Raw genomic sequence first — 11,691 nt, forward strand, 5'->3', positions numbered from 1 at the left:
CTGGGGCTTGTCTGACAGAGACGCGGGGACCCGGGGTGGAGCAGACCTGGTCAGTTCTTTATTGGGAAGGGGATGCACTCTGTAATCCGGCAAATCTGTGACCCCAGGAAGATCTCCAGTTCCAGCCCCAGCTTGTTCGCCATGAGCTTGTACCGGCCCCGGAGGGAGCCGTTGCCGTGGCAGCCGTGGCAGCTGTGGCAGCGCCAGTAGGCCTGGATGATGCGGGCGGCCTGCAGCAGGCGGCAGTAGCGCAGGCGGACGCACCACATGCGGACCCAGGCCTGCAGCCGCACGGCCGCCCAGGTCCGCCGGGTCAGCAGCGCCCGCTGCCTCTTCTGCCTCAGCCAGGGCAGCGCCCGCGCCACCCGCCGCCACCAGCGCTGGATGACGCAGGCGCTGAGCGCCGCCAGCAGCAGCGTCCGGCGCACCAGCGTGCCCCGCCACCAGGCCTGGATCTGCTTGGCTCTCTGGTCTTCATCAGCGGGCGGCTTCTCTTCCTGGGGGGGGGGGGGGTTAGCGAGAAAAAGGAAGGGACACTCGGGACCCGTTCCCCACCCCCCTCAGCCCAGGAGGTGCCAGGAAGGGGTCCTGGTCCCCTGTCAGCCGCAGCCCCTGCCCCGGAAGTTCAGGGGCACCGGGCATGGCACAGGGAGAGGACACGGGCAGGTCACGGGGCCTCTGAGACTCAGGGTCCCACCTGTCCCAGGGGCTCCCCTGCCCTCCCCTCCCAGGTCCTCGGACAGAAAGCACATGGGCTCAAGGCAGAGGGCCAGCACGTCCCCCCGGGCTCCACCTCCTGCCTGAGTGCAGGGCCTCTCCCGGCTGGAGACTGGCGCCCCCAGGCTCGCCTCTCCTGCCCGATCCAGCTCCTCCCCACCCTCCTTCCTCTGCCAAGTGCTGGGGTTTCCCTGCTCCTCAGGCTGGTGTCTCTTTGGTTTCTTGCTCACACACATTCTCGGGTCTCACACCTTCAGCATGCACACCGGGGCACGTGCCTGCCACACGCCCACACCCTGTGGGACCTGGGCTCCCCTTTACCTGGCCACGCCTCACGCTGAGGTCCCCACGGCCTGCCGGGGCCATGGGTGGGGGTTGATGTGCTTCCATAGCTTCTCCCTCTTGCAGTATCAGCAGGGTGATGTCCTCATGGTCTTCTACTATGACCTGCATCAGATGGCCCTCCTTCTGCAGCGAGAGCCGAGGAGAAAGGCGTGGCGGGCGGGTCTCTGCACACACACACACACACACACCTGCCCAGAGACCCTCGATGCCGGGGCCTCCCACGGTCCCGGGGTCCACCTTCCCCGACCGGCACCGAGGGGACCGGCTGCGCTTACACAAAACCGCAGGCCCATGATGCGGAAGTCGGTGGTTCCAATCCCGCAGGCCTCTATCCCCTCCCGCAAGGCTCCATGGCCGAGCGCGGTGGTCCGGGCGCTCCCAGGTCTGCTCTCCTCCCGCCCCGGCTCCGGCAGGGAGAGAGGAGGTGGGAGGGCAGTGTGATGTCATAAGGGCCCCTGTGACTCGGGGGCCAGCGTGCCGCCCCTCCATGGAGGCCTTTTGGGTGAAAACATGTGCAAATGCCCCTCCGTCCCTTTCCTCCATCCGTGCCCAGCCCGAGGCTGACGGGTGAGGCTCCTCAACGCCAGCCACGGGCATAAAGAGCGCCCAAGGTTCACCCTTCCCGTCCGGCCGGCGAAAACCTACATCCGAGACCATTTACCCTCTACCAACCAGGACTCAAGCACATGGATGCCAAGGAACCAAAAGATCCGGAAGAACGAGTTGGGAGTCGAACCCGGGACCCCTCAGTCCCCAGGCCGACGCTCCATCCACTGAGCGAACTGGGTCAGGGCGGGAGCCGCGTTCTGAAACGAGCTCCTCTTCACAGAAGGAGTCTGCAGGTGGCCGGCCGCACGGGGGATGCTCCTTAGTCGTGAGGAAAAGGAAAGTCAGAGCCACCGGACTCATCTCTGGGCAGATACAGAATGGCTGCAGCAAAAACTGTTTCCCAGAGAGACCCACCGCAGGGCGTGTGTGCATGCGTGTGAGCACAGCCGTGGACACCGGCAGGCGGGGGTGAGGGTCTGTGCTGGGGTGGGAGTGGCTGGGGAGAGGTCTACGGGGTGGGTGGGGGGGAGGAGACGGTGTAATACTTTAAGGAATAATAACTACGTACGTACAGCCTAGCCGGTGTGGGGAGGGATCCACCGACCAGCCTTTGTCCCCAGGCTTCCAGACCTCACCGTCCCCTGCCCGTCCGTCCACGGCGGGAGCCGCCACGGTCCCGGCGGGCCACGTCCTGTGGCCAGCCGCACCGCCGTCCCTGCGTCCCGCGGAGGCCTCAGGCGGCCCGGCCTGGACGGCGGGTCCGTTCCCAGGGGCCCGTGAGCCCGTGAGTCTAACCCCAACTACGCTCAGGTCCCGCTCAGCACCCCTCAGGCGTCCCCAGCGCCGCCGCCACAGCCCCTGCGCACCCATGGGGGGCGGCCGGGAGCCGGGGGGGGGGGCACGGAGGCCCCTCCCGCTGCAGCTCAGACGCCTCTCAGGAGCCGGACAGACCCTCCCGCCGGGGACACACAGGCCCCTCCAGGGATCCACGCTGGAGGGGAGCCTTCGTTCCCCTGGGAAAGCCCCCGCCGGGGGGGGGGGGGGGGGGGGGGGGGGGGGGGGACACGGCGGGAACCCCTCCTCCCTGCCCCCGGCGGCAGCCGCCAGAAGTGACGGGAGCAGGGAGAGAGCGGGACTGGAGTGACCGGCTGCGTCCGAAGGCACGAGGTCAGGGCAGGCCGCAGCGCCGGGAACTAGCAGTCAGGCGGCTGGTCCCGGGTGAGAGACGCCCGGGAGAGGAGAGACACAGTCAGGCGGCTGGTCCCGGGTGAGAGACGCCGGGAGAGGAGAGACACGCCTGGAATGGGGCCAGACCTCACCTGGCTGCACCTCCTGCACAGGCCGGGTGGGGCCGGGAGCCGGGGAGCAGGTGGGCGGAGCCCGGGAGGCGGTGCCTAACAGTTGAGGGCGGGGCCGAAGACCAGGGGGACCCCCTGACCGTGGGGGAGCGAGTCTAAAGACCAGGGCCATGGACACAGGACAGGTGAGCAGGGCCCGGACCGGAGGGACCTGCCCGGGGCGCGGCGAGCAGTGTGTCCGGGTGAGCGGAGGGTGGAGGAGCGGACGGAGGGGCCCGGGCGTGCGAGGGCGGGGCCCCAGGCCAGGCCCCTCCCGGCGGCGGGGCCTCACGGCGGCCTCTCCGGCTCTCCCTCCCCGCCTGCAGCGAGAGGAGGCGGCCGTGAGGATCCAGGCCTGGTGGCGCGGCAGCAGGGTGCGCCAGACGCTGCTGCAGGCGGCGCTGCGGGCCTGGGCCATCCAGTGCTGGTGGCGGGCGGCGCAGGCCAAGACGCTGGAGCAGAGGCGGCGCCTGGCCCTGCGGCTCTACACCTGCCAGGAGTGGGCGGTGGTGAAGGTCCAGGCCCAGGTCCGCATGTGGCAGGCGCGCCGGCGCTTCCTGCAGGCCCGCCAGGCCGCCTGCACCATCCAGTCCCACTGGCGCTGGCACGCCGGCCAGGCCCGAGGCCTGCTCCAGGGCTGCTATGAGGTCAAGGCCAGCCGCCTGGAGCTGGACATCGAAATCCTCATGGCCTAGGGCGCCCGCGGGCGGCGCCGGGGGGCTGGATCTCTCCCAATAAAGACGCTTACTGCCCGGCCGAGGCTCCGCGGTTGAGTGTTGACCTACGAGCCAGGAGGTCACGGTGCCTTCCTTTCCGAGTCGAAGGCACACGGCCGGGTGCGGGCCCGATCCCCATGGGGGCCTGCAGGGGGCAGCGGATCCAAGATTCTCTCTCCTCACGGATGTTCCTCTCTCTCGCTCTCCCTCTCCCTTCCTCTCTGAAATCAATTAAAAAAGTATATATATTTTAAAAAAACACGCCCTTTGGGAGTCAGACCCATGAAGAGGGATTGGCCGCTGACCTTGCTGCTTCCATCCCGAAGAGACTCCCCAGGCCCTGGCTCCCCATGCAAACCGGACCGGACCGGTCCGGCACCGAAGAGAGACCCCAGGGCCCAGGTCAGGCTCAGACCCCTCTCCGGTCCGACCGGCCCCGCCCCACGCCCGGGAGGCCCTTCCGCCCCCAGGCATCGCCTCCGGGGCAAGGAGGAGCTGCGGGAGGCCTGGGTCCTGCAGGCCTGTGCCTGGCGGGGCGGGGGCGGGGGGAGCCGGTGGGTGGACGGGCACCCCCGCTGAGTAACAGCAGGACAGAGCTGCCTGTGGAGGCCAGGACGGGGCTGGGAGCAGCAGCTGTGGCCACCACTCGCCTCCCCCTCCCCCTCTGGGGGGCCTGGGAGAGGAGACTTCCTCCCCCCCAGCGGGAGAACCAGGCCTGGGGGGCGAAGGGGGAACTGGCAGCGGGGAGCTAGGCTAGACTCGGGGGGAAGGCCATGCATTTGGGGTGCAGCCTCTGCTGCCACCTCCTCAGATCACTGTGCTGGCTGCCCCCTCCCGCCCCGCACCCAGATCGCCTCTGCCCCCAAGCGGTCCCCGGAGGCCGCTGGGGCTCAGCTCCGGGGCCTCCTGTTCCCTCGGCGTTGGTGGCTCGCCATCTCTGTGTCTGATCTCCGTCTCTGCTTGTCGTCCCTGCTCTCAGCCTGTGCCCCTCGGAGGTCTGTCCCTGAGCCCGTCTCCCAGAGGCCCGCGCTCCAGGCCCTCCCCAGGCTGTGGGATGGACGGCCTTGTAAGGCCGCGGGTCAGTGTGGCGGTGCCAGTCTGAGGTCCTCATGGACCTCCCGGCCGGCCAGGCTTCCCCTCACCGGGCCACTGTGCATGTGTGTGTGTGTATGCGTGTGTGTAGGTGAGTATGCACACACACGTGTGTGCACGCACATGTATGCCTATGTGTTGTGTGTGCATGTGCATGTGTGCAGGAGTGTGTGTGTGGGGTGCAGGGCAGGGGTCTGCAGAGCAGCTGTGGCAGGCTCAGGCTCCGTCAGCACCGCTCCCAGGCAGGCACCTCGCTGTGCCAGGGGACCCTTCAGGAGGGGAGGTCTGCAGCTGAGCTGAGCGTGAGGGGGCTCTGCAGGCCCAGCCTGGAGGTGCCACCCTGCCCCGCGAGGGTGGCGTGTCGGGGTCCCAGCCTGCAGCGGACATGGCCTCCCAGGGGGTGCGGACATGGGCCCTCAGGGGATGCAGAGAGGCCCCCGGGCCCGGCTAGGGCTCCTGCTTCCTCTGGGCGCAGATAGGCCTGGGCCCCGAGCCCCAGGGTCAGTGTGGAGCCGCTGAGGGAAGGCTGTCCCAGCCCAGGGGATGTGCCGGCCTCTGTGGTTCCACCTGGCGGGAGGATGCTGATGGGGCAAGCGGAGGTGATGCTGGCCGCACTGCGGGCCTTGCTGTGCGGAGGAGGCAGGGGTGGGGCAGGGACAGGGCAGGCCAGCGCCAGCCACACAGGAAGCGAGGAACTCAGGGGCGGGAAGTGGAAGGAAGGGGATGGGGTGACCTGCGGGTACATTAGACGGAGAATGAACAGGAAACCACGAAGCAGGTTGCTGCTACAAAACAGAACCTGTCCGTCAAGCTGGACAGTGTCCACCCCCTCAGGGTCTCAGCCCGGGACGGCCGCAGATAAGAACGTTCCGCTGACGGCCGCCAGAGGGCGCTGCAGACCCGGCGACAGCCTCACGGAGGAGAGGGGGCCTCCTGACTTCAAATTTATTTATTGTATTTCTCGCGGAGAAGGGATCCAGGCCGGGAGCCCAGGCCCCTCCGGGCCCCAGAGGCACGGGGACCCCAAGGGAGGCACGCTGACCTGCGGGCAGCCCCCCCCCCCCCCCCCCCGGCCCAGGGCAGCCGCCTGGCCCCTGTGCTGTGTGCCCGGCTCCCATGGCTGGGTCCGTGCACGCCAGGCTGGCTGCTTCCAAGCTCCTGGGGCGGGGGCGGGGGCCGTCCGTGGCCCTCAGGAGCGGCTGCAGCTTCACTCCAGCTTCATCTTCAGAGAGAACCGAGTAAAATTAAACCGTGCCCACGGAAAAGGAAAGCAGACATATGGCCGGGCCCACGGTAACCAGGGTCTGAAGACGCAGCGCCTGCCTCGGCGGCTGCCATAGCCGCGCTGACGGTGCTGCTATTTGGAGGCGGCGGCTCCAGGCGGTATTTCTATTTCCTTCGGTGCCCGGCGCCTGCAGGGCTTCGATTGCTTACAAGGTGGGGGGAGGTAGAAGCATTGATGTGTCTCTCTCACATCAATGTTCCTCTCTTTCTCTCTCTCCCTCCCTTCCTTCCACTCGCTCTGAAAATCAATGAAAATTTATCTTCGGGGGAAGATCAACAACCACAACGATAATACAAGGAGCATATCGTATGTTTACAGGAAGAATGAAGTAATTTTCCCTAAGCACACTTCCCTCCTCATGTCCCTTTTCTCTCCGTCCTCTCCCACTAATCCCCACCCTCCCCTCCTGCTTTCCCCAGATTCTCCTCCCCCCCACCCCCGCACCCCGACAGAGAACCCCGTCCCCGTGCGCAGCGGCTGGCGCAGGGGGTGTGGGAGGCTGCTTTCCTGGTTCTGTGGGAGGTGGGGGGGGCATTCCCGGAGACTCTGGAAACTCTGTGGCCCCTCTTTGCCTCTCCATTTCCTTGAGATCCGCGCCCTCCCCCCCCCCCCCACACACACACACAGGAGAGGAGGTGGGAGCTGCTGGGTGGTGGGGGAGGGATGGCCGGGTGAGGAGGGATGGCCGGGTTGGGGGGGAGGGATGGCCGGGTGGGGGGGGAATGGCCGGGTGAGGAGGGATGGCCGGGTGGGGGGGGAGGGATGGCCGGGTGGGGGGGGAATGGCCGGGTGGGGAGGGATAGCCGGGTGGGGGAGGATGGCCGGGTGAGGGGGAATGGCCGGGTGGTGGGGGATGGCCGGGTGGGGGAGGGATGGCCGGGTGGGGAGGGATGGCCGGGTGGGGGAGGATGGCCGGGTGGGGGAGGGATGGCCGGGTGGGGAGGGATGGCCGGGTGGGGGAGGGATGGCCGGGTGGGGAGGGATGGCCGGGTGGGGGAGGGATGGCCGGGTGGGGAGGGATGGCCGGGTGGGGGGGGGATGGCCGGGTGGGGAGGGATGGCCGGGTGGGGAGGGATGGCCGGGTGGGGGAGGATGGCCGGGTCGGGGAGGGATGGCCGGTGGGGGAGGGATGGCCGGGTGGGGACGGATGGCCGGGTGGGGGGGGATGGCCGGGTGGGGGAGGGATGGCCGGGTGGGGAGGGATGGCCGGGTGGGGAGGGATGGCCGGGTGGGGACGGATGGCCGGGTGGGGGTGGATGGCCGGGTGGGGGAGGGATGGCCGGGTGGGGAGGGATGGCCGGGTGGGGAGGGATGGCCGGGTGGGGAGGGATGGCCGGGTGGGGGGGGGTGGCCGGGTGGGGGGGGGGTGGCCGGGTGGGGGAGGGATGGCCGAGTGGGGGAGGGATGGCCGGGTGAGGGGGATGGATGGGTGGGGGGGGATGGCCGGGTGGGGAGGGATGGCCGGGTGAGGGGGGGTGGCCGGGTGGGGGGGGTGGCCGGGTGGGGGGGATGGCCGGGTGGGGGAGGGATGGCCGGGTGGGGAGGGATGGCCGGGTGAGGGGGGGTGGCCGGGTGGGGGTGATGGCCGGGTGAGGGGGGGTGGCCGGGTGGGGGGGATGGCCGGGTCGGGGGGGAATGGCTGGGTGGGGAGGGATGGCCGGGTGGGGGAGGGATGGCTGGGTGGGGGGGATGGCTGGGTGGGGAGGGATGGCCGGGTGGGGGAGGATGGCCGGGTGGGGGAGGGGTGGCCGGGTGGGGAGGGATGGCCGGGTCGGGGGGGTGGCCGGGTGGGGGGATGGCCGGGTGGGGGGGATGGCCGGGTGAGGGGGGGTGGCCTGTTGTGGGGGGATGGCCGGGTGGGGGAATGTCGGGTACTGCCCACAAGCCAGGTCCCCCGTCTGCACTCGCAGGCCTGGGCGCGGGTCCTCACCAGCCCTGTGCCCCGTGTCTGAGAACGTGCTGACATGACCTTTTGGAAGCTGCTCTTCCGTTTCAGGGAGAGCCCTGAGCAGGTGGAGGCGGCGGTGCTCCCGGTGCACAGGAGCCGGGCCCGGCTCCCGGGAGCTGCCGCCTCTCCGCTGTCTGGTTCGGGTTCGGGCCAGTGCCCTCAGTGGTCCCTGTCTGAGCCCCCACCCCTCCCTGCCTCGTGTGGAGACTGCGCCTCGGCGGCCTCTGCTTGCACAGCGGGGGGGCCCCAGGGCGGGGCCCCAGGGCCCGCCAGGCCCTCCCCCCCCCCCCCCCCCCCCCCCCCCCGCCCCCCGCTCCCCGGCCCACAGCCAGCCTCTGCCTCAGCGCCCTCCGCCGGCTCCTCTGGCTTTGTTCGCACCTGGGAACCCACGTGGCCTCCGGTCCCGCCCTTCCTCACCGAACCTCAGCCTGGCTCGGCTGGCCGGGGGCGGGCTCCTCCTGGTGGCAGCAGGCCGCCCGGCAGAGCCCACAGCCCCGGGCACATCCCGGCACAGCCAGCGCCCTCCGGCCGGCGCCCACCCATCCAGGCCGCGCCCACGTAACCCGCTGCCACGCCCCACAGTGCCTCAGCCCGTCTGCAGCGGCTCCTTTTTAATTTTTTAAATATATTTTTATTGATTTCCAAGAGATAGGGGGAGGGAGAGGGAGGTAGAAACATCAGTGATGAGAGAGAATCATGGATCAGCTGCCTCCTGCACGCCCACACAGGGGACAGAGCCCGCAGCCCGGACATGTGCCCTTGACTGGAATTGAACCCGGGACCCCTCAGTCCACAGGCCCATGCTCTATCCACTGAGCAAACCACCCAGGGCAGGCAGTGGCTCCTTTTAAGAGAGGGTGGCCTGCCGGCCAGGGTGGCTCAGTGGATGGAGTGTCGGCCCGCAGGCTGAGGGTCCTCGCATGGATTCCGGCTAAGGGCGTGCACCTCGGTTGCAGGCTGGGTCCGGAGTGCGGGAGGCAACCAACCGCCCGTCTCTCTCGCATGGGTGTCCCTCTCTCTCTCCTCCTCCCTTCCACGGCCTATAAAGATCAACAGAAAAATATACCCGGGTGAGAGTGAGTAAAATCTACAGTAAAATCTTGTTTAAAAAAATAAAAGAGGGGGGGGGGCTTATTCACTCTGTCCCCCGCAGGCCCCAGCATCAGGCCAGAGCGGCGCCCACAGACGCCGCTGGAGGAGGCTGGAGGCTGGGGCTGGTGCCGAGGGCCAGGAGGGCCGCTGTAAAATAAAGACGCTTTATTTACAGGGAATACAACATAAACCACAGGACACGCTACTGTGCGGGGGAGGGCAGCCCCCAGAACCCCCCGCCCCCAGGACAACTCATAGAGAACGTAAAAGGCCCAGGAGGAGAGGGGGCAGGGCTGGAAGCACCTTTGCTGACTGGGGAGCCTCAGCCGCTGTGGTCCAAGGTCAAGGGCACCCTGGCTGCTCCCTCCCCTCCTGGGCCTGGCGGCCGGGCCAGGGCAGTGGGTGGGGCTGCAGAGGCCAAGGACCCGGCCTCTGACACTGAAGGGTGGGGGTGAGGAGGGGGCAGGTGCGGGGGGGCGGGGGGGGGCAGGTGCGGGGGGGCGGGTACAGGGGGGGGCGGTGTGGGGCGGCTGCTGGCAGTGCTCCGGCCAATCCCTCCCGGCTCGGTCACGTCGTCCGTCCGTCCATCCGTCCGTCCGGGAGCCGCTGTGCCGAGGAGGGCGCGGGTCCTCAGAGCGACGACGTCGTGGAGTCCACCACCTCACGGCCGTTACAGACGGTGGGGACACATGTAGAGGCGGGCCCTAGGGAGGGGAAGCTGGAGGTGGGGCTGACCCCCGTCCTCCACGGAGGGCGCCCCCCCCCCCGCCTGTGCCCAGCGGCAGCCCAGGGGGGGCACGAGCTGGGGGGGCACAGGCGGAGGGGAGGTGGGGGCACAGGCGGAGGGGAGGGGGGCACAGGCGGAGGGGAGGGGGGGCACAGGCAGAGGGGAGGGGGGGCACAGGCGGAGGGGAGGGGGGGCACAGGCAGAGGGGAGGGGGGGCACAGGCGGAGGGGCACAGGCGGAGGGGAGGTGGGGGCACAGGCGGAGGGGAGGGAGGGCACAGGCGGAGGGGAGGGAGGGGCACAGGCGGAGGGGAGGTGGGGGCACAGACGGAGGGGAGGGAGGGCACAGGCGGAGGGGAGGGGGGGCACAGGCGGAGGGGAGGGGGGGCACAGGCGGAGGGGAGGTGGGGGCACAGGCGGAGGGGAGGTGGGGGCACAGGCGGAGGGGAGGGGGGGCACAGGCGGAGGGGCACAGGCGGAGGGGAGGGGGGGCACAGGCGGAGGGGAGGTGGGGGCACAGGCGGAGGGGAGGTGGGGGCACAGGCGGAGGGGCACAGGCGGAGGGGAGGGGGGGCACAGGCGGAGGGGAGGTGGGGGCACAGGCGGAGGGGAGGTGGGGGCACAGGCGGAGGGGAGGGGGGGCACAGGCGGAGGGGCACAGGCGGAGGGGAGGGGGGGCACAAGCGGAGGGGAGGGGGGGCACAGGCGGAGGGGAGGGAGGGGCACAGGCGGAGGGGAGGTGGGGGCACAGGCGGAGGGGCACAGGCGGAGGGGCACAGGCGGAGGGGGAGGGGGCGCTGACCTGGGCCGGGGCCGGGGCCGGGGCTGGCCCGGGCGGCGGTGCTGCCGAAGCGGCTGGTGGGCGCGTGGTGGCTGACCACGTTCTTCTGGGGCTGGAAGAGGATGATGTGCAGCTTGGGCGCGAACAGGCAGCCGAGCACCACGGAGCCGCTGAGGCTCACGGACACGCACATGGTGGTGGTCTGCACCTGCGGGGAGCCGCGCGGGTGAGCCGGTCCCGCCCCGGCCGGCCCCAGACCCGCCCGCCGAGGCTGCGGGACAGGGAGTGGGCGAGGCGGTGAGCGTCCAGCACGGGTCTGCGCCCGCTCGCCAAGGCCGGAGGTTCTGGGAAAGCTGGGCCAGGCCAGCGCCGGCCCCAGTGGGCGTCTTCCCAGGGAGCGCGGGTGCCAGCCGTGGGGGGATCGTGCAGGGGAGCGGGTACGTGTGGGAGCGTGTTTCGCACGTGTGTGTGCACGTGTGCGTGTGTGTGCGTGTGTGTGTGTGTGTGTGTGTGGAGGGACACAGGTATGGAGGGCATGTGAGTGAGTATCCACTGAGCATGTGTATGGAGGGGGTGGGGAGTGTGTGCAGGTGCAGGAGGGACGAGGTGGGTGTGTGCCAGGTGGACTGACGTGCACATGTATGTGAGTGTAGAAATACGTGTGTGTGTGTGTGTGTGTGTGTGTACCAATGCACATGTGAGTACTGTCTCAGGTAAGCCCTTAGCCACCAGAGCCGGGCATGCAGATCCTATGCAAATGCTGTGCGAATGCAGCTGGGTGAGGCCACGCCCCCAGCGCTGGCCCCACCGCCCTGGCAGGTGGCCCTGCAGGTGCAGCAGCCAAGCCCAGCAGACGGGCCCCACACCGCCGCCTACCTCTGTGCCAGGGCAGGGCCTGGCTCTTCTGCTCCTTTAACGGTAAAGGTTGTCAGTTCAGACCCTGCTCTACACTCCCAAGCAGAGTGAGTGCTCCCAGGAAGGGCCTGCGCCTCCCTGAGTGTCTGGGCTGGTCTATGAAACAGAGAGCCACGGAGGGGAATCCGAGACCATCCTGCTCCCACTCAGAGCCCAGCTCCCCCGTGGCCTCTGCAGACGGGCCTTCC

At 69.3% G+C, this 11,691-nt stretch overlaps 3 protein-coding genes across 4 annotated transcripts in view; 1 reads left to right on the top strand and 2 right to left on the bottom strand.

Moving 5' to 3' along the window:
- Positions 1-50: 50 nt before the first annotated feature.
- Positions 51-1,355, bottom strand: LOC118715780 (IQ domain-containing protein F5). The gene is made up of 3 exons (XM_036432397.1): positions 1,338-1,355; positions 1,039-1,185; positions 51-497 (listed from the first exon to the last, which is right to left on the bottom strand). Exons 1-3 carry the CDS (start codon positions 1,353-1,355, stop codon positions 51-53), a joined length of 612 nt encoding a protein of 203 aa, XP_036288290.1.
- A 1,644-nt stretch (positions 1,356-2,999) lies between these two features.
- LOC118714995 (IQ domain-containing protein F6) lies at positions 3,000-3,745 on the top strand. The gene is made up of 2 exons (XM_036430523.2): positions 3,000-3,151; positions 3,275-3,745. The coding sequence occupies exons 1-2, from the start codon at positions 3,080-3,082 to the stop codon at positions 3,641-3,643; spliced, it is 441 nt and encodes a 146-aa protein (XP_036286416.1). The 5' UTR covers positions 3,000-3,079; the 3' UTR covers positions 3,644-3,745.
- Positions 3,746-9,596: 5,851 nt separating this feature from the next.
- The window catches only part of GRM2 (glutamate metabotropic receptor 2), an 11,159-nt gene continuing 9,064 nt past the window's right edge, over positions 9,597-11,691 (bottom strand). Inside the window, exons 5-6 of one of the 2 annotated variants that reach the window (XM_036432171.2) lie at positions 10,610-10,796; positions 9,597-9,785 (exon numbers count right to left, since the gene is read on the bottom strand). In XM_036432171.2, the coding sequence (XP_036288064.1) occupies positions 9,712-9,785; positions 10,610-10,796 (261 nt within the window). In that variant the 3' untranslated portion in view covers positions 9,597-9,711. Of the gene's footprint in view, positions 9,800-10,609; positions 10,797-11,691 lie in introns of both variants that reach the window. The other variant, XM_036432173.2, reaches the window with a different exon arrangement.

The sequence above is a fragment of the Pipistrellus kuhlii genome, unplaced genomic scaffold, assembly GCF_014108245.1.
Source record: "Pipistrellus kuhlii isolate mPipKuh1 unplaced genomic scaffold, mPipKuh1.p scaffold_m20_p_11, whole genome shotgun sequence".
Classification (NCBI taxonomy): Eukaryota; Metazoa; Chordata; class Mammalia; order Chiroptera; family Vespertilionidae; genus Pipistrellus; species Pipistrellus kuhlii.

Bases quoted from the DNA above. Each gene is read 5' to 3' on its own strand.
- LOC118715780 (XM_036432397.1), bottom strand. The intron at 498-1,038 runs GTAAAGGGGAGC...CCCCCCCCCCAG, and splicing joins TCAGCGTGAGGCGTGGCCAG to GAAGAGAAGCCGCCCGCTGA.
- LOC118714995 (XM_036430523.2), top strand. From the start codon at position 3,080: ATGGACACAGGACAGGTGAGCAGGGCCCGGACCGGAGGGACCTGCCCG. The intron at 3,152-3,274 runs GTGAGCGGAGGG...CCCCGCCTGCAG, and splicing joins GCGGCGAGCAGTGTGTCCGG to CGAGAGGAGGCGGCCGTGAG.